The following is a 27613-nucleotide window of genomic DNA, read 5'->3' as shown; positions in this document are numbered from 1 at the left end:
TCTATGTAAAATAAGTACAGAGATTTAACAGAGATTTTTAGTACATTCTTCTTAAATTTGAACATTATTGGCATAATTTACAAAGAAAACACCAACATTATATAGACATTATATAGACATTTTACAGATATTATGCAGAGAATCCGTAAAATTCACAGAGATTTTACAGATGTTACAAAATCTCTGTAAGTGTGCACATTTACAGACTTTGGAATTTACAGTATAAATATATACATTTTATAAACATTTTACATAATTCAGAAAATCTCTGTAAAACTTTTACAGAGATTTTACAGACATGTGATAAAATCTCTGTAAAATAGTTAACAAATTTACAAGAAAAATACCAAGTTTTTACAGATATTATGTCTATAAAATTAGACAAAATTTACATACTTTCTATGAGATTTACAAAATGTCTGTAAGTGTGCACGTTTACAGACATTGAAATTTACAAGTAAAGTACAAAGATTTTATAAAATTTACAAAGATTTTAATAACATTTTGCAAGTCTGTAAATGGTTCAGTTTTTCCAGTGCTTATCCCTGGGGCGTTTGCTTTGCTCGGTTAATTCCGACCTGTCTCTCCAAAAAACGAAACGAAACTAGGGCTCTGGGACGATATATAAAGATAGAAACACATTATTGGTGGTTATTATCAAAGTTACAAAAAATGTTTGGTCGCTTGAACAGCATCGAGGGTTGCACAGCTGTCATTTTTGTAGCGTTTTTCATAACCGGGTTATTGCGGAAGTAGTTTTAAAAAAATACAGTATTTAGTGTGCGGCCGCCATATGGGGCACCAATATGACGGCCATAAATTAGAACAGTCACGAAATAAAGTAGATTCTACCATCAAATATCATCAGCATTCACTTTGTAGTTCTGAAGACATCACTTCTAAATTTTATCAGGTTTGGAAATTGTAAAATGACGTAAAAATGTCCGTTTCTGTGACAATTTGGGAAACCGCTTAAATCAAGGACATCATAAATATAAAAATGCTTTATTTCCGAAATAAAGCAATGAACCGATATTAAAATATGCATAAAGACTAAAGCTTTTCATGTCTAGAATATTGAACAAGTCTATATTTTAGAATGTTTATGACGTCAGATAAAAACCGCCTCTCGCCGTGGATCACCGTGCGCTTAGAGTGGCCAAGCAAAATAACAAAGTACAGACTGAAGCAGACAATCTTTCGTTGACCAAACAACAAAAGACGAATATTTTTTGGTCAAATTTAGTCGCTCTGTCATTTTTTTTCCAGGTCAATGATTCTTGACTACTACTCAGTTGGCGTTCATTAACTAAGGGACACCCCCACTTTCGATTTGATATCCTTTTGTAATCAAACAAAAGACCAATATATATAGTCACGAGATGTTTTTATAGGCTTTTATCATGCTACTGAGTTCAGTTCTCAAAGAGACTGACAACAAGGTTGTTTATGAGTTTTTCTGCCGACTTCCCGTAACTTTTCAGTACATTATTCACTAAGCCTGTCCAGAATCATGTGCAGAGATCTTGTTTCTTCAAAGGAACATCAATAACGCTAAAGGTAAGTAAAAATATTAAGCAATTTTTGGATGAGGTTGAGCATGATATCGTGAATTATCAAAACCTCGTGTCTGTGTTATCTGCCGAAGCCGAGGCTTCGGCAGATAACACAGACACGAGGTTTTGATAATTCACGATATCACGCGAAAACCGAATTCAATAATTGTTTTATTGTACGTTTTCAAACAATTTGCCATCACTTTTTCTAGCGCCGGCGAAAAACTTTGTCAGACGTCAGAACATTGGCCAAATCGGTTTTATCTTGTGGCTCCTCCAGGTTCTTCTCCCTCAAATAATCATTCAGAATTTTTACACTTGTTTTTGTTGTTCTCTTGGTGTTTTGAGAATCTTTATTCTCGATCAAAACTTTCAATTCCTCTTCGGAAACGAAGGCGAATCGCTCAGCCATATTTTCAAAAGTTTTTCAGCACTACACGGACGAGGGGCTTGGAAACTAGGCGGACTTTGAACTTGACATGATAACCCAATATCTGTTCACATGCTACTCAAAATTAACTGAATGCTCTCGACCAATCACATGTTTCAAAGTAATTCTAATGTATAATAATGTAACTTATTGGTTTCAAGGTATTTTAAGCGGAACACGAACCCTTCTTCTTCCTTCGCTCTTTTCAATGACTAATACCTATTCCACTGCAGGCTTTCTCGACCCCAAAGGTTTAAACTGATTTAACATAACGAAAAATTCGACTAGCTATCGACTAACTAGTCGAATAATATCACTGATTGGATTTGATTGCGTTCTGTACTAGAATAATAATTATTTCCAGCTCTTGGAATACAATTGAACATGTCATTAGTTTCGACAAAATTCCAGTACTGTCAAGAAGTTAAAAATTATGCCGTGTTACGAAACATTGTGTATGTCTAAATTCACTCAAACAATGTTTAATATTTTCTTTCGGGTTAATTGCAGTTAGTTTGGAAAGAAACCGACGATTTTAGATGTCTTTGTTATGCATTATGTCTGAAAATGACAATTGCTACTGTCTCGAACATTCTGCATAGTTGTGTTTAAGTCGTGTTGCTCGTATTAACTTTGTAAATTAAGTAGACCTTATTTGTCAAACTGATATATCTCTGTCACTGAGCTAGTCATTTTGTTAAATCTTTGGATCATAGAATTTTTCCCATAGTAATAAACAGTCTCTGGCTGCGTACATTGATCAAATTAACTTGACTGAACACGAAGACAATTGAGCATAACAGAGATGCGCATATTTTTCAATCCCCCGTTACTCTTAGAAACTGGGCGTTTAGATGAAGAGGTTTCGTCCATTTTGAGTGACGTTTATCAGGAACGAATATCAACCATTTCCTCATTCACAGTCTTGGAAGAAAATTATTTTACGATTCAACAACAATTCTAGGAATTAGGACTGAAAGGACTTGTTTGAATTTTAGCTTTGAATGATGTCACGTAAACATTATCAACATCGACTTACAATAAATTCTTGTTATATAGATTACATTTCAAATTATCATCGTAGAAACGTGGCGAAATGAGGAAAACTACACTCTTAGCTTATTATAATGAGACAGTACTATGTCATGTTCATTGTTATTTTTTTAAACGTAGTGCTTCAAAATATTGAATATTGCATTTCGTTGCATCCTTACTCGTGCTAAGTCTATTTTCGGTTCACTATAGTTTACTATCTATTTGCAAAAATCTGCTAGTCCACATTTGCGACACTGGTTTAGCGATTAAACTAAGGATATATAGAACCTGATTTAGGTTAGTAATTTTGTAGCTTTAACTATGTACTTGTCCACAATTTCCATTCAATTCAATTCAATTCAATTCATCAGATGAGAGGTAAAGATCTAGCTTCACTGAGCTAGACATTTTGTAAGCTGCTGAGTACAATTCAACATTACCAAAAAGATATAGAGTCGACTCTTCCCATGCCTCTACAACGGACACCTGAAGTTGGTTCCTGCTGTATTTCAGTCAATTTTCTGTAACGTCACCTTTTTTAGACGGACACCTCTCTAAAACAAAAAACGAACACTTTGAACGGCAGTCAACGGACACGATTTTCCTTTTTTCGACTGAATGCAACATGTAGCATGAAAAATGCAATTCAGCTATATTGTAGCTGGGTTCCAATTCACTCCCTCGGTTGGTTGGTCGTGTTATAAACGTTTGTTTGTAATATATTCCGCTGACCAGCGCATAAAGTTGCAATGTTCTTCGAACAAATGTGACAGTGATGGAAATGAATGATAGATGTTAAGCTCAGTGGCCAAATGATCAGATGTTAATCAGCTATGTCACGAGCTCGAGATACAAGCGTGTAGAAATCTTTATAAACTAAAATGCCTAACTTTAACTTCAGACAACCATAACCACTGCTAATGTGCAAACAATATGACTTTGATATTGAACTGAACATTCCGTCTCTTAAAAAGAGGAAACTCTTATCCTCACCGTTCTCAGAATTATATATTAGTGTCCATTTCTTCTGATTATTTGAACACAGACCCCGGCGGCACACATCTCTTTTATTAGGTTAAGACAGTTGGTGCTATTCAGGACTGTGTCCGACTCGGTCTAAGAGAGATTGTCTGTAAAGATCCAAGCAGGGGTAGAAATCTTTCAGCCTTAAGCAACTCTTTAAATCAGCTAGACAAATGCAACATTTACCAGTCTTTAAAGGGGCAGTCTCATCAAGGTTATTTGTTTCTTGAAAATCCAGTGCAGTTGTTGTTATTATTTAAATTAAAACATACATACCGGTAACAAAGAAGTGGCCTGAAACTTGAAGACATTGGGCCGACGTATTCAAGTTTGGCAGTATTACCTGGAAGGGAATTAACTTAAAAAACATCGGTTACGGTGTTCATTCTCGGAGAATGAATTATACCATTTCTTTTGTCTTTCAAAGGCTATTGATCAGTTCTTTCATAGTTAAAAATTTAGAGGAGATCTCGTGATACTGCTCCTTTAAATAAAATGATTAAAATCACGGTATTTAAAATACAGTAACAAAAGAAATCAGCCGGGAAAGAAATCTCGTTGAAGGAATCAGTCGTCACCAAGACCACCAAACCAATAACTAACATTTTGGTAAGCTAGGTCCTTTAGCCTGTCAATAACTTTTCGCTGCTTTTCTTTTAACAGGGACAGTAAAATCATGCTGATTCTTTAAAAACAAGTTTTCACTGAGACAAGTTCATCACCATCAATAATGGCTCTACAGCCGTTTACCAACGAACAGTTGAACTATTTTAAGTTTGCTTTTGTCGTGCTCAGTGAGTTTCCGAAAGCCTTACGCCAAACCTTCAAACACATGTGGGACAATACCTTGGCGTATCTTCCTGGTTACCAGCCCTGGGATGACTCCATTACTGTGCGGAACATGTTCTTCGCTACAGAGGGCGGCAAAACCAAAGTACCCACAAATATATCTTATGATGAATGGGATTGTACCGCCCTGTTCCAGGCCACGATCTTCGCGCAGTCCTTCGCTTTACCAGACAGAACAGGTTTTCACAGGACACTCAGTGATTTGTACGTAAAACCCCGCGGATTATCACACGGAACGTTTCATTTATCTGTAGTCAGCCCCGGCGGAAATAATGCTGAAACGTTTGCACTGGCGATAGATCAACTGCGACTTCTAAGAAATGCTTTTTGTCACTCATCCAGTTCTGAGATTGAGAAAAAGACGTTTGATCAATACATTCAACACACCAAAGACGCGATGAAAGCTCTTGGCGTCACCACTGACCCTATTGATGCCGTTGGAAGTTTGACTGCTTCGGACTTTCCCACACGACGAGTTTGTCAGCTAGAAGATAACATCAAACAGGAGCTTCAGACAGAAAGAAATTTCCTCAAGGGAGATGTGAAGGATGAAATACTTGGTGTGAAAGATGAACTAATGGGTGTAAGGTCAGATATTAAGACAACTGCTGCAAATCAAGAAATGATGAATGAAAAAATATCCGAGATCAACCAGAAGATTGAAGAACTGAAGTCGACTGAACAATCAGGTAAAATCTGAGAACTCTAATTAGGTTTTTCTTCCAAGATAGTAAACTACAGTAGAATAACGAGGCTCGATGCGTTTTTTTTTTTTTAGCCTCAGGGTGGTTGTTTTGAAAATGAAAATTGTCTAGGAAGCCAATCTTCGATTTTTGCCAAAATACGCCATAATAATCAAATATGACCAAAGTTTAATTTGTTACCGTTTTTTTCGTAACAGTGGCAATGATTTTCGTTTTCTTTTATTTTCAAACAAGCCTGGTTTTCTCGAAATCTAGATTGACTATTGGTATTTATTTTTTGATATGGATAAACAAGCTGTAGACAAAATTTTAGAAAAATCTGTAAAAGAGAGAATTTCTTGTAGTCTCACAGTTAAACTAACTTCTCTTCGAAATGGGTTTTGTACTTCATTAAAAAATAACTGGGCAAATCGACTTTAAACAAAATGTATAAAACATTTGTTCTCTGTTAATCCCAGATTAGCGATGAGTTTCTTTAAATGTTAATGCGTATGTTAAATAATATATTTGTCAAAACCAAAAATGTGTTATTAAACTGTAGTACTTTATTATTATTTTGTTTTCGCTAGGATCTAAAAAATTTCTACCAAGATCAAATCTTCCTCCAAAGGTCCCCCACTTCACTGGCCGCGAGACCGAATGTGACGAAATTGTTGGTCACATAACTTCTGGATCAACCCGACTTGTCTCAGTCTGGGGATCGCCAGGGTTCGGAAAAACGTCCATTGCAATCGCAGTGGGGCATCATCTTAAAGCACGTGACCTGCCCGTCTACTTCCTCTCATTACGTGGGCTGAAGTCAAGAAGCGAATTAACATCAAAATTTCGTAGCCTCTTCCGAAATTCTGAGACAATTGAAACTGAAAAGTTACAGCGTTTATCAACTGATGATGAGCTTGGTTTAATTTTTGCCAGACTATCAGATCGCTGTGTTATAATCCTCGACAATGCTGATGACCTGTTTGAATGTGGCGTGCCAAACGTAAAGGAAGAGGTTATCAACTTGATTGGCGATCTTCTCAATCGCAGTGACAAGGTCAACTTCCTTCTAACCACAAGGGAGTCGTTGTCTTTCTTGAATCTTCATTTGCAGGGACACATGGCTGTCAGAATTAGTCAATTAGATCATTTGTCATCTCAAGCCTTGGCTCGAGAACTGCTTCCGGAAGCGAGCACTTCTGACTTAACAAAAGTTTCTCAAATCTGCGGGCAGGTGCCTCTAGCCATCAAGTTATTGTGTTCCTCCATTTCTGAAAATTCCGCTCGATGCAGGCAATATCTTGATGATTTCATGAAGTGTTCAGATAACATTGTCGAAATGTTGGACGACCCAGATTACCCAAGCAATCTGAGATTGAAAACGTTATTTGACTCGTCTTTCCAGAGACTCTCTACTAAACAACAAGAATCGTTGGTTGCCCTGAGTATTCTTCCGGCGCATTTTGATTTTAAGATTGCCGCGGCTGTTTTGGGGATAACAAGAACAACCGAAGCAGAAAAAGTATTGCGAAGACTTCAGAGGAAATCTCTTATTGATTGTTGTTCAAATTCTGATAAATTCTCTATGCATAAACTACTTCAGTCGTTTGCAAAAGAAAAGGGAGAAACTGACATGAAAGAAACCGTTCTCATTTCAAAGTCTCGCTACCATGCATTTTACATTGACAAATTCGAGAAACTGAATGAGAATTTCCTCACTGGGCGTTCCATGTCGGCATTCATTGAGTTCTATGAACACGAAAAAGAAATTGTTCAAAGTCTTGTTGATGGTTGCTTAGATTCAAAGATAGCTGACAAAGCTTTTGATGTTTTGACGAAAGCAGAGCTGTTTCTTGACTCGCTTTATTGGACTGAAGGAGCCAAGATTGACAAGATTTTGGACCCTGCCTTAATAGCAGCTAATCAGTCTGGAAAAAATGTTTTCTACAGGCGACTTCTCAATTCCAGTGCTTTTACTCAGGCGACATGGGGCCGTAGTGGAAAAACGGGGAAACTGCTTTCTGAATCTAAAGAACTCGAAGTGCCTAATTCTTCCGACCATGCTGGAGAGAAAGGAAAACACTTGTGCTACTTTGGCATATATCAGCTTGTTATTGGGAAGACGGATGATGGAATGAAAACTTTACAGGAAGCCCTTTCTTCTATGAATTCCAGTCCCGAACATATAATTTTAAGGCTTATTATTTATCAAATTTTCGCTATTTATTATCGAAGTAAAAATGACATAGTAAGCTCAATCAAAGTTTATGGGAAAGCGCTGAAGGAATGCAGAGATGCGAATGACATGTGTTTACTAGTGATCCCTTCGATAGAGACTACAAGTGGCGAACAAAGAAGACCGGAACAAAGCACACCGGACACATGGAAAACCAATCCTTTGATAAACCAGCCACTTGAAATTGAAGTCATCGATCTTGTGAGCAAAGCAGTAGAAACTTTCTCTACCGGTGCCACCAATAGTTTTTTTGGCAACTTGTTGCTCAGCATAATAAAAGACTCCGAGTCAGCTCTCAAAATGAGCAAACCTGGTTGGTTAAATTTTCATCGCAATGCTGTTTGTTTGCTAAAGTCATTCAGCAAATACGAGGCCGAAGCCATAAAGCTTACCGAACAAAGAATCGACTTTCATCAAAAAGCACTTCAGCAAAGCATGAAAAGGAAAGAAAACATTGTCGGAAGTCCAGAGCAACACGAGGAGGCACTAGCGCAGAGCTATTCAGACCTTGGCGAAATTCAACACAACAAAGGCAATTACTCGGAAGCTCTCGAGTCAGAGAAGCGTGCGCTTGATATCACAGGGAAACTGTTTGGTGAAGAGCATCCAAAGACAGCTGACAGCTTCCATTCAGTAGGGGATACACAACATTCCCTGGGCGACTACATCTTCGCTCTCGAGTCCAAAAAGCTCGCACTTGAGATCAGACGGAAATTGTTTGGTGAGGAAAATTCAGAGACCGCTTTCAGCTACCATTCAATAGGGGATACACAACATTCACTGGGCGACTACATCTCCGCTCTCGAGTTACAAAAGCGTGCACTTGATATCAGACGGAAACAGTTTGGTGAGGAACATCCACAGACCGCCGACAGCTACCATTCAGTAGGGGTTACACAACAATCACTGGGCGACTACATCTCCTCTCTTGGGTCCAAGAAGCGTGCACTTGATATCAGATGGAAACTGTTTGGTGAAGAGTATTCAGAGACAGCTGACAGCTACCATTCAGTAGGGGTTACGCAACATTCACTGGGCGACTACATTTCCGCTCTCAAGTCCAAGAAGCGCGCGCTTAATATCAGACGTAAATTGTTTGGTGAAGATCACTCAGAGACCGCTGACAACTACCATTCAGTAGGGGTTACACAATATGCACTGGGAGACTACGTCTCCGCTCTCGAGTCAGCCAACCGTGCGCTTGATATCATACGGAAATTGTTTGGTGAAGAGCATCCAAAGACGGCTGACAGCTACCATTCAGTAGGGTTTACTCAACATTCACTGGGCGACTACCTCTCCGCTCTCGAGTCAGACAAGCTTGCACTTGATATCAGACGGAAATTGTTTGGTGAAGAGCATCCACAGACAGCTGACAGCTACCATTTAGTAGGGGTTACACAACATTCTCTGGGCGACTACAACTCCGCTCTCGAGTCCAAGGAACTTGCACTTGATATCAGACGGAAATCGTTTGGTGAAGAGCATCCAAAGACCACTGTCAGCTATTATTCAGTAGGGGTTACACAACATTCACTGGGCGACTACACCTCTGCTCTCGAGTCCAAGAAGAGTGCACTTGATATCAGACGGAAATTGTTTGGTGAAGAGCATCCACAGACAGCTGACAGTTACCATTCAGTAGGGATTACACAACATTCACTGAGCGACTACATCTCCGCTCTCGAGTCAAATAACCGTGCACTTGATATCAGACGGAAACTGTATGGCGAAGAACATTCGCAGACTGCTGACAGCTATCATTCATTAGGGGTTACACAACATTCACTGGGAGACTACACGTCCGCTCTTGAGTCAGAGATGCATGCACTCGACATTAGAATGAAACTGTTTGGTGAAGAGCACCCAGAAACCACTGACAGCTATAATTTAGTGTTGTTCCTCACCAAGTACAGTTCACAGCTGTCTACCAGTCAACCAGTGAGTAAACTAAATTATGACGAAATTCTGTCTTAAGGTGACTCGATCGAAATAAATGACGTGCTGTATGCCTGTCAAAATTTTCCAATAACTTCGCCATTTCTCACTCGATTTCCCTGAAACTTTCGCATTTTACTCGAAATTTATCGAAGAATAATACGCACGTCAATATGTCGACGTAATGATCGTGAGTTTTGCGCGATGTTAACTGTATTGAACACACCTATTTGGATAAAACTGCTATTTACAGAAAACTGAGCGCTAAGATTTCGTTTAAACTACTGCAATTAGCTCATTATAACATCTTATTATGACTCTCTAAGTTTCCGAGAAATCGTCGGAACAGAAATCTCGATACAAATTTGATCATCAAAATATTAACCTCGGTCAAACTTCGAGGCTTGGAACGCTCCAGCGCTTCCACATTTCGCCCAAAAGTACCATAACCGAAGGCAAAGAAAGTTCAATGCATCAGTTTTGACAGCTCCAAATAACATTCGGCTACTTCCAACGATGAAAAAGTTTGAGCAAATATTATAAACTCACCATTTGCGTCAAAATAGTCCATTTTGCAGATACAGTCGCCATGTTGATTCTGCCCCCAGGGCATCCTATAATATTTAACAGAGTTTTTATGATGGTAATTACAGAATTATCACAATAAAAGAATAAATCATATCAATGAGCATTATAGGATGCCCTGGGGGCAAAATCAATATGGCTGCCGTATCTGCGAAATGGACTATGTAGGAAGGTCGCCAAATTTACGTTTTTCTAAATTACATAAAAACTAACCGTACGAATTGATTAAAACAACCGGAACATTAAATTGAACATCTTACACAAACTTTGTGCTACTCTATGCTTCTGGAGCTGCCTTGATTTGGATGAAATAATGCTTTAAAGTGAAGCACTGCTCCAACTCTCTTGTGAACACGGCCATGTTGTTGTTTGGATTCTACAGCTAACGCTATGCAAATTTCCTTGGAATTGACGAGAATTTGAAAAATTTGCACATGGATAAAGGGGGGTGCATTGACAGTGTTCAGTTTCTTCATGTTCTTATGTCAGAGGTGTCCTTAATTTATGCTACATGAAAGTTGAAAAGGGTTGGTACTAAAGTTGAAATTAACACATTGTAGTCTGCTTATTGTCATTCAAATAACCGCTGTCTTACGGGGTAAAATGCACCCCCCTTATCCATGTCTAAAGTCTTCAAATTCTCACCAAAGTCAAGGCAATTTGCATAGCGTCAGCTATGGAATTCAAACAACAACATGGCCGTGTTCAAAAGAGAGTTGAAGTAGTGCTTCACTTTAAAACATTATTTCATCCAAATCAAGGCAGCTCCAGAAACGTAAGGTAGCACAAAGATTGTGTAAGATGTTCAATTTAATGTTCCAGTTGTTTTAATATTTTTGTACGGTTCGTTTTCATGTAATTTAGAAAAACGTAAATTTGGCGACCTTCCTACATTTTGACGCAAATGGTGAGTATATAATATTCGCTCAAACTTTTTCATCGTTGCAAATAGCCGAATGTGATTTGGAGCTGACAAAACTGATGCATTGAACTTTCTTTGTCTTCGGTTACGGTACTTTTGGGCGAAATGTGGAAGCGCTGGAGCGTTCCAAGCCTCGAAGTTTGACCGAGGTTAATATTTTGATGATCAAATTATATCGAGGTTTCTGTTCCGACGATTTCTCGGAAACTTAGAGGGTCATAATAAGATGTCATAATAAGCTAATTGCAGTAGTTTAAACGAAATCTTAGCGCTCAGTTTTCTGTAAATAGCAGTTTTATCCAAATAGGTGTGTTCAATACAGCTAACATCGCGCAAACCTCACGATCATTACATCGACATATTGACGTGCGTATTTATTATCGATAAATTTCGAGTAAAATGCGAAAGTTTCAGGGAAATCGAGTGAGAAATGGCGAAGTTATTGGAAATTTTTGACAGGCATACAGCACGTCATTTATTTCGATCGAGTCACCTTAACATGGGACAATTAACGTTACCCTTGGCGTGAGAGGGTTTTTTTTTTCAGTGATGTGTGTGCTGCGAATTTGCTAAACCACGATGGTGTCTGGCAAGCGTTTTCTCGGGTTTATAGCTAATCGCGAATGAAACTTCTAACCTCCCGTGGCCAGGGTAAATAAAAGTGTGTGGAATTTTGTTACCGATTGAATTATATTACGCATAGCTATAGTTTGGAAGGAAAGAAAAAGGTCTCAATAAGTGCACGATAAGTTACGACTGCAGAAGTTGTGTTGTGTTTTATATCATTATGCTGAGCTGTTAACGTAAGCGTTTTATGTGTCGAACGTAAAGCTACTTGCAAATATAAGTCCGCCATCTTTATGTGCAAAACATAAAAAAATTTCTTAACATGATAAGCACTCCCCATTTGATTTAGCCAACGAAGACAAGCAAGACAGACAAGAAGTCGCGAGTTCCCCTCTTAGGGGCGAATTAGACGGTACTCGTTTATTTGTTAAAACACCTAAAGCTAACCTATGGGTGTTTTTGACAGGTTATACTTTTGCAATGGTAACCTTCTATGTCAAAATTATGCTTACATGTTGTTTGTGACCGGGGTTTCGCTTTATACCATTTTAGGATGACAGTATCGCTCCTCAGCCACCATAAATTTGACTATGGAAAAAACGTACTATTTACTCACGAATGGTACCTGATAAAGACAAAACCAAATGCAGTAGAGGAGCTTTAAACCTTGCTGTATTCGCTATCAATGTGGGATAAGACTTTATTTTTAATGTTTAACGACTTAGTAGTAAACAAGTGTCTCTGGACGGAAGATAACATTTCACTCTGTAGAACTGTTAACGTGCATGGATTACTTCACAGACAATCAACCAGGTCTAACCTGGTCTGTGCTCTTATTTTTTTTCCTTCAGGTGGAGACGCCGGGATCTAACACGAGAACTGATGCTAGGTAAATGAAACATGCGACAGGAACGTTTGCTAGATACTGATGTTGCACAAAAGTTATCAGATCCTTTCAACAAACCTTTAGACTGCAAAACAGTCGTGTTTTTTGCAAGCGTCCTTTGTCTTTGAACGAGAGGCCTTGAGCCAGTGTCAAAAACGGAGTGTGAACAGGTCCGTAGCCAGATTTGTCTGACAACCGAGGCAATTGCGAGTGGTCTAATTGCTGCTGTGGGGTTAATATTCGAAATCTAAAAGACTGGAAATGCTTTTTTTTTCCAAATCAGAAAAAGAAACATTCCTTTTATATTTACTTTCTTACTTACTTGTAATACATACCATCTTACAGAAGCATGAAAAAAATAAAATAAAACAATGAATACACGATTTTTACCGAGACAACTGCCTCGGTTTGCCTGTTACTGGCTTTGGCCCTGGTGAGACACGGTGCTTGTTAAAAAATTTAGAGAAAAAAAAACAAAACTGATTTGCAGTCTAACAAACCTTGACTTCGGCTTTTTTACCCGCTAAAAACCCTTTATATATTAATAATTTCTTCATTGAAAATGGATGCATCTTCTTTCGAGTTCCATAATCTACTTGTAAATTATTAAGCCATCTGATAAAAATTAGATGTTTTGAAAGTAAGCTTTTTTGTAACGATTCTTAACTTGTCGTGATATATTTTTTATATTAAGATGTTATTTGAAGTTGTTTGTATCATCAAACAGAGTTAAACAGAATCTTAATTGATTTATTCACGTCATGTGTGATTAGAAATTGAAAATAAGTATTGTGAGTTAAAGGGGTTTTGTCATGCATGAATTTATTTGAACAGAAAAAATTTATAGTTGTATTGTCATGGCTGTAGAAAACCTAAAAATGATGGTCCATTTATTTTAACATTTGCTATATAGGAGCACTGAAACAAATAACAGGCGTCTCTGGCTACGATGAAAATGGATTACGACTTGAAAAATTGACTCAGGTTTTTTCCGCGAGTCTTGAGAAAGATCGGTATTTTCAGTCGCAGTTTGATTTTTATCTGCAAATTAAGATTATTTCTTCCTTTAGATGGAAGGTAATGTTTTGTATGGGTAAGTTTTAAACCACTAATTTCGGATCTGCAAAATTCCCGTGACGTAACTTCTTTAGTTTCGGAGAGCCATTGGAAGTCGTCCCGATAATTTCCGAATTTACTAGGCCGTTATAAAGACCCATAATTATTCGGTTCCAGTGCTTCTACCAGCTGATCGCCTATGTAAAATTTGAAATGGCCGCAAGACTTTTATTTGTCCTCCAATTTGATGTGAGGGCCGCCTGCGCAGACCTTATGACCTAAACCTGGTCGGCTCTGCTCATTTTTTTCGCAAAACCTTAGCAGTCGAATTCCCTACTTATTGTTACGACTTGAATTAAAAGTATCGAAGGTATTAAGTACTTAAAGTTATCCGATCTGAAACTTATAAACAACTTAAAAATTACTTGCGACTATGGAAAGGGGTGGACCTAGAGTTAACTGGTAAAACGCGCCTTCCTCTCTTAAGCATCTTGTAAGAGTTCTTGCTTTTTTTAAGTTTAAGATATTTTTCTAAATTAGATTTTAATTACTAAAATTTGATTTTATTCTATGTAAAAATGATCTCAGTAATTGTCAAATTGCTCGCGTTGTTTTGTTTAGACCAATTACCGTTTATCTAAAAGAGAAAACGATTTGTGCACTAACTACATTGTCGAAGGAATATATGCAAATGTGTCTTGTGCATAGGCGTACTTCTAATTAACGTAAACTGTCCAAGTCCTTGCATGAGCATAAATTTCTTAATTATGACAGTTGATTGATGGATCCAATCTGGTCTTAATGAAAAAAGCGGGAGCAAGAACTCAGTTCACTATTTTTTTTCAGTTATCGGTTACTGTAAGAACTATGTAAAGTCAAGAGTAATTAAAGGGAACCTCTGTTGTTTAGGCAAGTTGACGTTGAGTTGTTTGAAATAATGCCTAAACTACAAATTTTACAAGCCAGGGGAGAAACCGCATTTAATAACAACCGTAAACGGAAAAGATTATGGCTTTTAAATTTCCCGCTCGGCGCCATTTTGGAATTTATGACGTCAGTGCGTTGCCCAATTGTTTCACACAAAAGAACCTCTGCTTTCTAATAATAGCGGCAACGCAGTGACGTCATAAAATTCAAAATGGCGGCGCGCGGGAAATTTAAAAGCACAAAAATTGACAAATCAAAGGCCCAGTATTCCAATTAAAAAATGGAATCAGCGCCTTTAAACAACCAAAACGATTTTAGACTGTGGTAAACTTATTATTTTGACCAAAACTGTTTTACAGTCGAGGTTCCCTTTAAAGTAGTTGCCACCAGAAGACCAGGAGTGTTCTTATCATTTACCTGGCGAGGGACAAATTACAGCTCAATCTCCCGTAAAAGGTCCCTCTTTTTCCAAAACGTGAACATATAATCTCATATTTCAGACACCTTAAAAGGGCGGAATCTTGACCGAACAAGCTTGGTCAATAAATGATTTATTATATGGCTTAAAATAGACATTTGATTTGCGGGACGGACGCGGGAAATCCCGAGCGTCAAGAAAGGCCCACCTTGCCCGCTCCGGTAGCTAATCAGATCACAGGACTCGCTTCATCTTGCCCGTTCGCTGATATGAGCCATATGATAAAAATACATTTTAAGTCTTGCTTTTAATCCTTCCACCACCCCCTTCCCCCGTTTTAGCCGTTTACACCAATTGCTCTGGTCTGCGTATTCTCGCATGAAAGGTTATGAACTAGAGACAACAATTAAGTCTTCTTTCTTTATTCGTTATTATAATTAACATTTATCAGTTCAGAGGCTAAAATTTTTAGATTTAATGTTACTATGTTCCATTTTCGTATAAAAAAGCCTTTGGTCAGGAAGGGCATCATAAGGGTTTGAGCAACGCCCAGATTGGTCCCTTTTAGGGGTTTAACTCAAATTTTCTGACGACCATTCCTATCCCTTTCATATGGGAGCCCCCGGTCAAGTTAAAGAGTAGTGTCTTGTTCCTGCTCAGTTTCCACATCGTTTGTCAGACTGTGTACAACAGCAACGTGTGGAACTCGATTGGTTTTTCTCCAGCACTTGACGCCAAAAACCAAAATCACACACAAAGCAGAAAGGGCGCCAAATGAAATTCCCATGATCTTGAGAGGACTCCAGTAGACCTCCCTTTGGAAGTAAGTTATCACTAGAAAAGTGGACGCCATTGTGTTTATGAGAAACTTAACCGGTTCTTTGTGTGATGATTCATAATGTACTGATTAGTTTTTGTTTGTCTACGCTATTTCGATTCCCACAATAAATAAAACAGGCTCTCTATCCATCTTGTTAGTTTTTTTTTTCTGGGATCGTTTCGCTCACCAACCGTCCCTTTCACGCTTTCTACTGTTAGAGAGCTGCTGACGATCCTATTTTGCATATGTGCTATCTGACGTGAATGTCTACCAAACACTACTTGATAAAGAATCCAGTTGAGTGTATTGAGTGCATGATTATTTTTTAAAACAATCTTTTTATAAACTCTAGGCTCCAGGGGCCCTGTTGAGTAGATGTGGTCTACTCTACTAACTACTGACACTGATCAATACATGAATGCATTTTTGACCCGGAGCGTTCGCTTATGTCGGTCACTTCCGACTACTTTCTTCGAACAAAGAAATGTGAGGCTCTGGAGCCGAAAATGATACAAATGGAATGAGTCTCGCCGTATAAATTGGTCAAAAAAAGAAAACAGTGTATGAATGAACAAACGAACGAACGAACGAGCGAGCAATAGAACGAACCAACGAACGAACGAACAATCGAGCGAACGAAGGAACGAAGGAACGAACGAAGGAACGAACGAAGGAACGAAGGAACGGACGGACGGACGGACGGACGGACGGACACCCAACGAACGAACGAACGAACGAACGAACGAACGCACGGACGGACGGACGGACAGACGGACGGACGGACGGATGGACGGATGGATGGACGGATAAATGAATGAAGAGTATCTAGCAGAGGAAGAACTCTCTAGTTATAAGGAACACCTAACTATAGGAATAACAAGTAGATTTGTTGCTGGAAAAGTAGCAACAAATGGGGATGCCGTAAAGATTTTTTAGGCTTAATAATAAACCGTAGACTACATTGGTCGGAAGAGTTCCGTTATAGTATTTTTTACGATAAGAGCAACAGCGGAAGACGTTAGCCGCTAAAGTGTTCCCGTCACTGATATAGTTCAGGATAAGATATTTAAAACTGAGAACATTGAAGGACCGTAAACATGAACGACATCTCAATTAATCTCATGGCGCCTTTACAGCACACTAAATTGGAGTACTACGGTGCAGAACCTGATAAGCCTCCCTCTTATTGTCCCTAGCGAAAAGTGCATGTCTCATTCTTGGTACTCCTCGCTAGGAGCGAAAAAAAAATAAGATCGACAAAAGACTTAAACTCGGGGAAATTTCTTGGAATTGGTAGTCAACTATATTTATATATGGCGACCGGTGAGCGAGTGGCAACCTCCTCCAATGGAAAACGAATTTTTTCTCGGGAAGCATTTTGCAAGTTTGTAATATTGAATATTATTATTCAAACTTTTCGGCAGAAATTTTTTCCATTCATGTTTCCGAGAATCATTCTAAAAGAAAGAACTGTGCATTATAAAAAAATCACTATTAAAATAAGGTCCGAGAGAAATGTCCCGTTGCTGTTTTTGGTTGGTTTCCTCAGAAACGAAACGTGATTGTTTTGGATTCGATGTGAACTATTTACACAGCATGTCTACTATCCAAACAGAAGAACGCTCGTTACCACAATGTCAACACGTTGTACTGAAGGCGAACAAAATTTTTCTGCATGTTCTTCAAATATCGAAAGGATAATCCTCAGCAACCCCAAAAAATATTGAAATTTTTTAGCTACTACAATGCTTTTAAAGTTCGAATAAAGCGATGTATTGGCGAAAAATATAAAGCGAGCTCTTTGCGTGTTTACTAGTACTTGATTGTTAATTAAATTTTAACAGACATCACGTAAGACACAAAAGTGGCGAAAAACGTCTTAATTCACGAGTATTTTTTTACTATAGTTTACTTAAGTCAAACAAACACTTTTTTGTTGATAAAACTTTGATTAAATTTTAAGACACATGCAGTACTGTATTGATTAAAAATTATTGGGAAAAGTCAGCCGCATGTAACTGACTAAGCTGATTTAATTAGCAACGCACTGAAAGTGTAGACATTTGACGAAACGGCAAGGAATTTTAGCTTCCACGAAGGAAAATACCAAAAGAATTCGCTTTTGCTTATCATACTGGCAAAGTCAACGTATTTCCGCCAGTCGCTCTAACGATATGAGGAATGAGAGTCCAACTGTACCTGAAAAATTTAGATGTTAGCTAGTTCCGGCGGTTTATTCCCGTATTTATTTAAAGCAACTTAAGCGCTTTTGTTTACACGCAGCTGAACACGAAAATAGAAACAATCAATCAATCACCTTGCAAAACCAGTTATCCTCGAGCTCATGCATTTGACTAATTTCCTTGTCTTCCGCATCAAAACCTGTTTTCCTCAGTTCCTCACAATTTAACCGAACCTTGCCAAAACCGGTTTGCCCAACACCCAAGGGACCAATATATGATGCTGTTATTGGTTATTTCGGTTGTTAATCCAATTATCGTCACTCCCAAGGGAAATACACACGCACCCTGAAAACAACTAGGATGCCCTTATTAGGCATCCCAAAAATAACTAGGACATTAATGTACAAAGAAGCTTTAACTATATCTATTTACAGGATTAAAAATTTTAGGAGTTGCATAGGTGGCAGTTATTAAATAAAGTACTTAAAGCGGACAGTCTTTAGTTGAACTATTTTTTAAAATTTTAACTGATCTTGGTCAAGTTTAATAGCTCTGTCATTTGTCTCCACGTCAATGGTTCGTGACTACTTATAGTATAGCAAATTTCATTGGTCCTTCATTTCCATTCACGCCAGACTTCAGTTCCTTTTTATGAAGTAGGGACAACCCCCACTTTCGATTTCACAGCGAATAAAACACCTGCAGTCACGAGATTGTCGGATGTTTTTATCATGCTACTGACGCTGTTCATGAAGCATTCTAGCGAATTCCCATTACCGTTCAGTATATTATTGTTCACTAAGCCTGTCCAGAATCATGTGCAGAGATCTTGTTTCTTCAAAGGAACATCAATAACGCTAAAGGTAAGTGAAATAAGTGTAATTATTTGTCACAAGGTATTCCAAGTGGAACCAAAGACTGTACTTTGTATATAGTTTACTTTTACGCTCGCTCTTTTTCGTGACTTTTACCTATTGGACTGAATGCTTTTTAATCCTAAGGGTTACAATTGATCACGCAAAATGAAACGTTCGATTGACTATCGAATGTAATCGAATACAGTCGCCATTTGCCGTCGATCGCGTTCGCTACGGTAACAGAATAATGATAGAATTCGCCTAATTGTTTCCACTTCTTGAAATACTATTTAACAGTTATCATAACCTTCGACAAAACGGCCGCAACCACAGAAATCGAAAACAGTCTGCTGTATTACGATATATTATCCTCTAAAAAGATGTTGAGTTTTTTTCTTTTGGATTAATTGCAAAAGACTTGGAAGACTACTCGACGATTTCAGATGTTTTTTTTTCTGCATAAATTATTTTGATATTTGTTGTCACTGTATATGGTAATACCTATCACTGCAAGACATTGTCAGAAAATAATAAAAAGGGGGGAGATAAAAGACCTAATAAATATAAATTTACAGCTATTTCAATTAACGTTCGTCGGAACAAAGCAATAGCTTAGAAAACAAAGCTGAAAGGTTGTATGGGTAGAAGAAAACTACTACACGAGTTGAATACTAATGAAACACTGAATACTAATGCGACCTGATCGATAGCCAACATGATTATCTACGTTCCCTTTATTATTAGACGTGTGCAAACAAGGAACTTTTAGCATATTGAGTTTGAGCTTATTTAAGAGTGAGTCCGCACGAGAGCCATGCAGGCGAGTCTACAGCGCATCTCACCGATTTCCCTCAAATTTGGCACACTTGTGTAACTTCACCAAGACATTAACCATGTGCAATATTTTGGTTCAATTGTTTATTGTTTTGGAGAAATGTCAATCAAACTGTCAGACAGTGGAAAGAACTTAAATTTGACCTAAATATATTCACCATGTTTGATCCCCTGCTACATGCTAAATATAAAAAGAAATAATACGAAACTTTTACATAAGACAAATTAAGTCCCCAACAATAGAAAAACGTTCAGTAAACTTGTATCATTTGCTGCGTTTGGCTGAAAGCAAAATTCCAAATCTCCTTATTCAATTCGTATCAAAAAAGTGGGGTTTCAAAAGTCGTTGTTTGTAGACATGCGGCGTTTCTTCAAACGAATTTGAAAGTATCAATAGATTGCCAAGGAAATGGTGTCTCTATTTATCAAATAAAATCTCTGTTAAGTTTAAGAGGAATTACAGGTTCGCATCAATAAATGGTGTTAACTTCGTGACAATATGCAAATGAGCTCAACACGGAAATCGTGATAAGTTCAGAGTTTGTAAAATATAAACTAAATAGAATGTTGCTATTAGAAGTAAAACATCGTTATGAAGCTTTTTGCATGAAAAATACTTTGAAATCGTTAGTAGTTTTAACTACTGGAAGTCGTTGGCTGGTAATAAGCAAATTAAACAAATTCAAACGAACACAAAGGTCATACCGACCTGCTGGTCGTACCGCACCAATGTGAAAGATATCCCCACAAGCAAGCATCATTGCATAAAAGTCATTTCCTTCAAGGGTTTTTGGCATCGCCCTCTTGGTGTGTAAGCTGCATTTTGTCGTATTTGCCAGCACCATAGTAATTTAAGAACAGATGTTATCAAAACAAGTTGGCGGCGAGGCATCAAATATAATATCCACCGATCATGAAAACCGACTTGTTTTTGAATTCGGTCGCGTGTTTTGTTCACATATAAAAGACATGTTTCCACTGCAAAGAAATTATGCTGTCATCGTTTCCATCCAGTGAGAATCTGCGGCACAAGTGGTTTTTGGTGCTGTCGTTCTTTGAAGAACACCGACAATAGTTGATTGCGTTACAGACCGACTTGAGAATTTTATCTCAAATTTCATGTCTCAAATTTCACTCTGACTCAGATCATATTGCGATCGTCATGGCTTCGTTTATGTGCTTTCAAGAAGGACCTGACATTCAGGGGCCATGGGATATGTATTGAGTCATCTATAAATAATCCAATACGCCACAAATCGCCATGGCTTTAATTTGCCACCTTTTTTAAAGTGCCTATGAAGTAAAAATTAATTAATGTTTATTTCAAAGACTTTTACAAATAAAGAAGAATGGCGTTTACCATTTTGAAAGATCTTCTTTCGTTTAGGAGATATTCACGTTTTTGTGTTATGCAAATGAGGAAAGTGATGACGTCAGAAATTGTTCCACTAAAAGATAGATCACAAAATCAAGGATATCTCTGAAATTATAAAGGTGATATTTCTGAAACTTGGCATCAGTAGTGACCTTTCTTAAAGGTGCAAGATGGCTCATACTATGATGTAACCATGGCAACACTCTTGGTTCCAGGCTCTTTCTGTCATAAACCAAATATCTCAATTTGCAACCCTTTAAAGTGGGACAGAGGGTCCAGCTTGGAACACACATAATGCCCTATTACCCTCACTCTCCTCATTAGCTTGTTGGGAGTGGATCACCTTTGATTAAGCAAAACCTGGGGATATCAGTATTAATTAAAATAGGTATTTGCAGCAAAACTGTTGCCATGGCAACGGCATGACAGGTGTCATTTTGTGTCTTTTGTGGTGTACATTAATCGTGCCAAGTTTGAAGAACACGGCTCAAATATTCCAAGAGATATTCTTGATTCAATGCTTCATCTTTTTGTGGAACAATTAATGACGTCATCACTTTCCTCATTTGCATATTATAAAAACGTAAATATCTCTAAAACGAAAAAAGATATTGCAAAAAGGAAAACGCCATTGTTCTTTAATTTGAAAAGACTTTAAAATAAACAGCAATTATTTTTTACTTCATAGGCACTTTAATGATTTTGAAAATCTGAAATCGAAAAATTAGCCTTTAATACCGACTTACCGTAAATAATCTTATAAACGCCAGGGCTTTTTACATGCGGGAGTGTTAAATAAATATGAGGCGTTTAGTAGAAAAGGGGCATTCTTTTCACTCTAACTGTAACGATGTCAAAAAGACAAATATGTAAATATGACGCGTAGTTTGCTCCCGGATAAAGATAGGAAACAGATTTTGTGAGTAGGAGACTACTCTAATCTTTTCTAATGCAAAGCCTAAAGATGTCGTTCACAGATTGTTCGATATCGATGTCTTCATCGTCATCGCATCGGGGTTAACCATGTTGGCTAGCTTGCTCCTTTGGCCCCTTCGATGTCCGAGTGAATCAATTAACTAACTAAAGAAAATTGCGTGCTTTTTACTCCAAGAAACGTTTACTTGAATTTTGAGGCAAATATATTTTTTCTTTTTTATTGGGGAGGGGAGGGGGGGGGGTGATGGGCGGAGCAGGGGTGTCTATTAGACACGGGACGTTTATTAGTGGCCCGGAGGCCTCTAATACAAACTTTACACCTCAGGGCGGAGGCGTTTATTACCTACGCGGCGTTTATTTGAGAGTGGGGCGTTTATTAGATCATTTACAGTATTTCGCTCATTTACATTTATTATAAGGATTGCCTACAGGAAAGGTGGGAACACAAAATAGAACAAAATAGTATGATTATGAGAGTGTCAGTGAAAACGAACTTTCTACAACCTGGTCAAGGCAAAGACGAATCATGAGTTGTAAAAAGGCACGCTGATCTACACTTATACAAATATTTAATTCCGTCGATACGTCGGTCCGTCATTCTAGCTTTAAATTAGGAAATCAGTAGGAGCACTATCAGAGATACAGGTGATTCCTTTTTTTTTGAAATTGTTCTGGATCCTTGTTCCCAGGGTCTTCGTTCCCCTAAACCAGCAGTTGATAAACGAGTTTAGATATTAAATTTCGTTCCCAGAACTTGCGCATTTTCCGTCAGCCTTGACCGAACTGGGCCGTCCTCTGCCCTCTGGGCGATTTATGGTTCCGGTTTTATTGTGCGCATGCACCAGAGACTTGAGATGAAATGAACCGTTCTCGCCCCCAGAGTCTACGGTCCTTCTGTTCTGCGCCAGGGATCGAGACCTCTGCCGTTAATGTCTGTTAAGCTACGCAACGAATTGAAGGCGGGGTTTGGCTGGGAATGAAAAGGGATGAGGCACCAGCGGAGTGGCCCCGAGGCGAAAGCGGAAACCCGACTGAGAAGTAAGTGCTTGGACGGTTGCTATAGAAACCGGCTCCACATCGAGGCCCTTTGAGTCACACTAGGGCTTTCCACAAGTTGCATCTTTTTCCCCTTGGAGCAACTTTTTTCCTCTCGAGCAACTTGTTGCATTTTGAGCAATTTCCAGACCGAAGATTTCCGAAGATTATACGAGTGCTGTTCTAAGGCAAAACGAACGTTTCCGAAGACTTACGAAGTTTGCCGAAGATTTTCGAGGGACATCTGAAGACGTTTCAACATTCGGCTCATTCCGCATTAAAACATTACAAAACTCGTCAGCAAAAATGACGTCATCGATATCTTCACGATTTTTCCCAGTTAAAGGAATCCTTGTTACTTAACAAAATAATATTCCCCTTAATATGTTTGTTATTTAGATACTTCTTTTGCTGTAAAATTGCATAAAACTGCTTTGAAGATCTTACTCTCAAAGGGAAATTAGCATATATTTGGAAAAAATTCTTTGGTTAGAAGTAGCGTTTTGGATTTTGTGGAGCAACTTTCGAGCAACTTTTATTATCAGAAGCAACGTTTTTGGATTTTTGGAGCAACTTTTGAGCAACTTTTTTGAGATATTACGGGCAACTTTTTGGGAAATCTCGAGCAACTTGTGGAAAGCCCTAAGTCACACTGCCCGAAGCCAGTGGAGAGCACGGATGAAAGAAAGAAGGATATAGTGAAGGCTAGAGCAACGAAAAAGAAACTACTTGCAGCAAGCGAGCAGAATGCAAGTACACGCGTCAGCATGACGACATGTCGACAGCGCACGAAAGATATGATTCACGAGGGCGAGGCTGCACCAGGCACGAACTCAAACCAGTTTAAATTCGTGCGACTGATCGCAGTGACAAAATGAGTGAAAGCAGCCTTGTCGCAGCGTGTGTGCACTTCTGCGACAAGTCACTGCGACAAAATATAAAATAACCAATGAGAGAGCGTCATGTATTGAATTCAAAAACTAGTTTACATTCTCCCTCTTCCAAATTCGCTGCAGGTGCACCGAACAAACGCCTTGTTGCAGGGACTTTTTGAAGTAGTACACACGATGCGATTTGTCGCAGAGAACCTCACTTAAGGTTTATTAGTACTTCATTGGTGTTTTTATTAATTTGAAAGCAATATTGTGTATAAGCTGCTTTAACATTTCCATATATCACATTGATCTGCAATATGGCATGAACAGGAGCTAGAGCCTGATGGTGGATATAACCCCAGTGTATAAGGACTGAGTGAAGTCCAATTGGGTATGTAATTATACGCGTTATTAACAAAATCGGCCTGCGCGGTCGTTCGATTTTGTTAACAAGGCCTTTGAAAGACCTTTCAATTGGCATTAATGGTTTTCACATCCACACTATAAATCAAACATTCAGTTAGGGACGCAAAATTGTTTGCAATGACAAAATGCCCACATGAATTGTTTGAAGACATCAAAAAACATTGTCTGCAGAAAGATGCAGCTGGAAAAATTGTTTGGACAGAGAGCGCCACGGAAAAAATCGTCTGTACTGCACTATACTACGCTTCGAGTAAACCAATGGTCCATTCCAGCGTTTCGATCGAGCACTGAGGCAAGTCTTGAGAGACTGGGTACTAGTCCAAAACAACATGGCGCCCGGCATTCTCGTCCCCATAGCCCTTTCGTTTCTCTTAGCCGGCTGGGCCTTGGCACGAGGAAACAAAGGGCTCTGGGGACACAGGATTTCCAGTCCTAGATTCTAGGACTTCCGGTCTTCATGTATGCAGTCATAATGTTTCGAAAGAATGTATGAGAGAGTCGTTACTTTTTCGACTTCCGTTTAGGAATTCTTTGTTCCAAACAGCCAATCAAAAAAATTCGAATTAATTCAAAAATCCTATGTCCCCAGAGCCCTCCGTTTTCTCGTGCCAAGCCGGCTAAGAGAAACGAAAGGGCTATGGGGACGAGAATGGGCGCCCGGGTGAAAAGTAACTTACCAGGCTTATGAAAATGTGAAGTACTGAGGCCATCGCTTACGAGACAAGTGGAAACTAAATCCTTGCAGAATTGTTTGTGAACATTATAACTACCGGGTAGACAGAAGTGAGCGACGTTTTCTCTTTCCAATCTGCACGTGAAGATACGCTTGAATTCGATCGATGATGAACATGTCAAGTGGCTTGTTTACCTTTTCTCACGCCGTAAGTCTGTATTTATGAGCACTAAATAGCCGGATGATTAACATCACGAACCACTTTAGATGCTAAAAGGTTTATTGGATTTATGTAAGCGGTATTTCTCACGTCCTCAGCCGACCTATCCATCATGTTATGAAACTCGTTCTAAAACTTTCAGAACTTTGTTTTTGTTTTGCTCACATGTAGCACATTTTTGTACGCTAAAATCATACGTGCCGATTGAACTTAACATACTTTTTTTGACTTTAATTTATTATTTGGTAAATGTTTTACAAAATAATGGCTAATGGAACCATCAGAATAACGCCGCATCGGCGATATTCAAACGTAATTTTACCCTAAAATCTCTAGTGTCACATATTGCCCGAAAGACCTTATTTTTAAAATAGGTTTACTACCAAACCAGAGAGCGATGAAAAATCTTGATGATATCATTTAAATTGTACTAGGTGATACTAATTACAGTGGTGTTTTGATATGGAAAGCTTCAATTCTTGCAGAGATATTTTGGTCGAAAGATGGGTCAAAATTTGGGTATTTTTTGGCTTAAAACCGACCATGGGCACGTTGACCACGATATCTTCCACACGTTAAAGAATTTTGCGATAATATTCTACCTACAGCATTATCATCTCAATATGTAGCCCCATGCAAAATATAAAGGAAATCTGAGAGGGTCGATGTAGACTCAAATTTTAATATTGCATGGATTTCAGATGGACCCTTTCTTAAGAAGAATTTTAAAAATTCAAAGCCGCGAGAAAAATGAAAGTTAAGCAAGTGAAAGGTAAGCTTCAGAAAAAGGCTTCTGAGATGAAAAAGTTATTTGACGTGCAAAAATACATTTCCTCTAGGTCAATATGCAACATTTAAGTGAATCAAGGCCAGACTACGTCTCGTAGGCGTAAACGCTTCATTCGACAACGTTAATTGAAACAGCTGTGTAAATAATATAAAAACAACTTTTTATGTTTACAGCTTCACATTTGTAATATATTTTCTAAGGAAAGTTGGTGTGATGACTAACGACTTTACCGACTGAATAAAATGTAGAGGTAGAGGAACTGGTGCCGAGTGACTTCGACTCCAGTCCAAAGAGAGAGCTCACTGTATTGATAAAGGGGGATAACCTTCTTAAAGTTGATTCAAAAGCCATTTAAAATCTACATCTAACATTAAATTACACTGACCAATGAAATCAGCTGAAATATACATCCCTTGAAGAATCCTTGGATTGAATCAATCGCCATCGTGACCACCGTGTCAGTAAATAAGCCCCTTTTAAGGGTTCTTATGCTCTAAATAACTTTTTACTGCTGTTCTCTTGACAGGGAGAGAAAAATCATACTGATAATATAAACGCAAGTTTTACACTAAAGATAGTTCATCACCATCAACAATGGCTCTACAGCCCTTTACCAACGAACAGTTGAACTATTTTAAGTTTTCTTTTGTCGTGCTGAATGAGTTCCCGAAAGCCTTACGCAAAACCTTCAAACACATGTGGGACAATACCTTTGCGTATCTTCCTGGTTACCAGCCCTGGGATGACTCCATTACTGTGCGGAACATGTTCCTCGTTGCAGAAGGCGGAAAAACCAAAGTACCCACAAACATATCTTTTGATGAATGGGATTGCACAGCCTTGTTCCAGGCCACGATCTTCGCGCGGTCCTTTGCTTTACCAGACAGCACAGGTCATCACAGGACACTCAGTGATTTGTACGTGAAGCCCTGGGGATTGCCTCATGGAACGTTTCATTCTTCAGTGATCAGCCCCGTCGGAAATAAATCTGAAACATTTGCACTGGCGATTGATCAACTACGACTTCTAAGAAATGCTTTTTGTCACTCATTTAGCCCCGAGATAGACAAAAAGACATTTTCCCAGTATATTCAGCATACCAAAGATGCGATCAAAGCTCTTGGAGTCACGACTGACCCTATTGATGCCGTTGGAGGTTTGTCTGCATCGGACTTTCCTACACAAAGAGTTTGTCAGCTAGAAGCTGAAATCAAAAAGGAGCTTCAGACAGAAAGAACATTCCTCAAGGAAGATGTGAAGGAAGAAATAAAATGTGTTAGGTCAGATATTGCTCAGTCGAAACAGGAACGGCAAGAAGACACTTTGGAACTGAAGAAGACAATCGAAAATACAGCTGCAGCTAACCAAGAAATGATAAATGAGAAAATTGCCGAGATCAACCAAACGATTAAAGAACTGAAGACTGAAATACCAGGTAAAAATGAAACCTCCATTTTTTTAATAAACTAAAACTACTT

General features: G+C 38.5%; 2 protein-coding genes across 7 annotated transcripts in view; both read left to right on the top strand.

The window, feature by feature from the left end:
• Window positions 1–13016, top strand: part of LOC144654279 (uncharacterized) — a 38366-nt gene extending 25350 nt beyond the window's left edge. Inside the window, exons 1-4 of one of the 2 annotated variants that reach the window (XM_078514372.1) lie at window positions 1358–1560; window positions 4708–5582; window positions 6167–9753; window positions 12676–13016. In XM_078514372.1, the coding sequence (XP_078370498.1) occupies window positions 4775–5582; window positions 6167–9753; window positions 12676–12717 (4437 nt within the window). In that variant the 5' untranslated portion in view covers window positions 1358–1560; window positions 4708–4774 and the 3' untranslated portion in view covers window positions 12718–13016. Of the gene's footprint in view, window positions 1–1357; window positions 1561–4707; window positions 5583–6166; window positions 9754–12675 lie in introns of those variants that run through there. The other variant, XM_078514371.1, reaches the window with a different exon arrangement.
• The window catches only part of LOC144654284 (uncharacterized), a 115698-nt gene that overhangs the window by 61146 nt on the left and 26939 nt on the right, over window positions 1–27613 (top strand). For 2 of the 5 annotated variants that reach the window (XM_078514380.1, XM_078514382.1), the window contains exons 1-2: window positions 18623–18977; window positions 26662–27570. The exons of 2 other annotated variants lie outside the window; for them this stretch is intronic. In XM_078514380.1, coding sequence (XP_078370506.1) covers window positions 26730–27570 — 841 coding nt within the window. In that variant the 5' untranslated portion in view covers window positions 18623–18977; window positions 26662–26729. Of the gene's footprint in view, window positions 1–18622; window positions 18978–26661; window positions 27571–27613 lie in introns of those variants that run through there. One more of the 5 variants, XM_078514379.1, reaches the window with a different exon arrangement.

This window comes from Oculina patagonica, chromosome 5 (genome assembly GCF_052425735.1).
Source record: "Oculina patagonica isolate OP01 chromosome 5, crgOcupat, whole genome shotgun sequence".
Lineage (NCBI taxonomy): Eukaryota > Metazoa > Cnidaria > Anthozoa > Scleractinia > Oculinidae > Oculina > Oculina patagonica.
The sequence above is the reverse complement of the archived record's forward strand: the minus strand, read 5'-3'. Positions and strand labels throughout refer to the sequence as shown.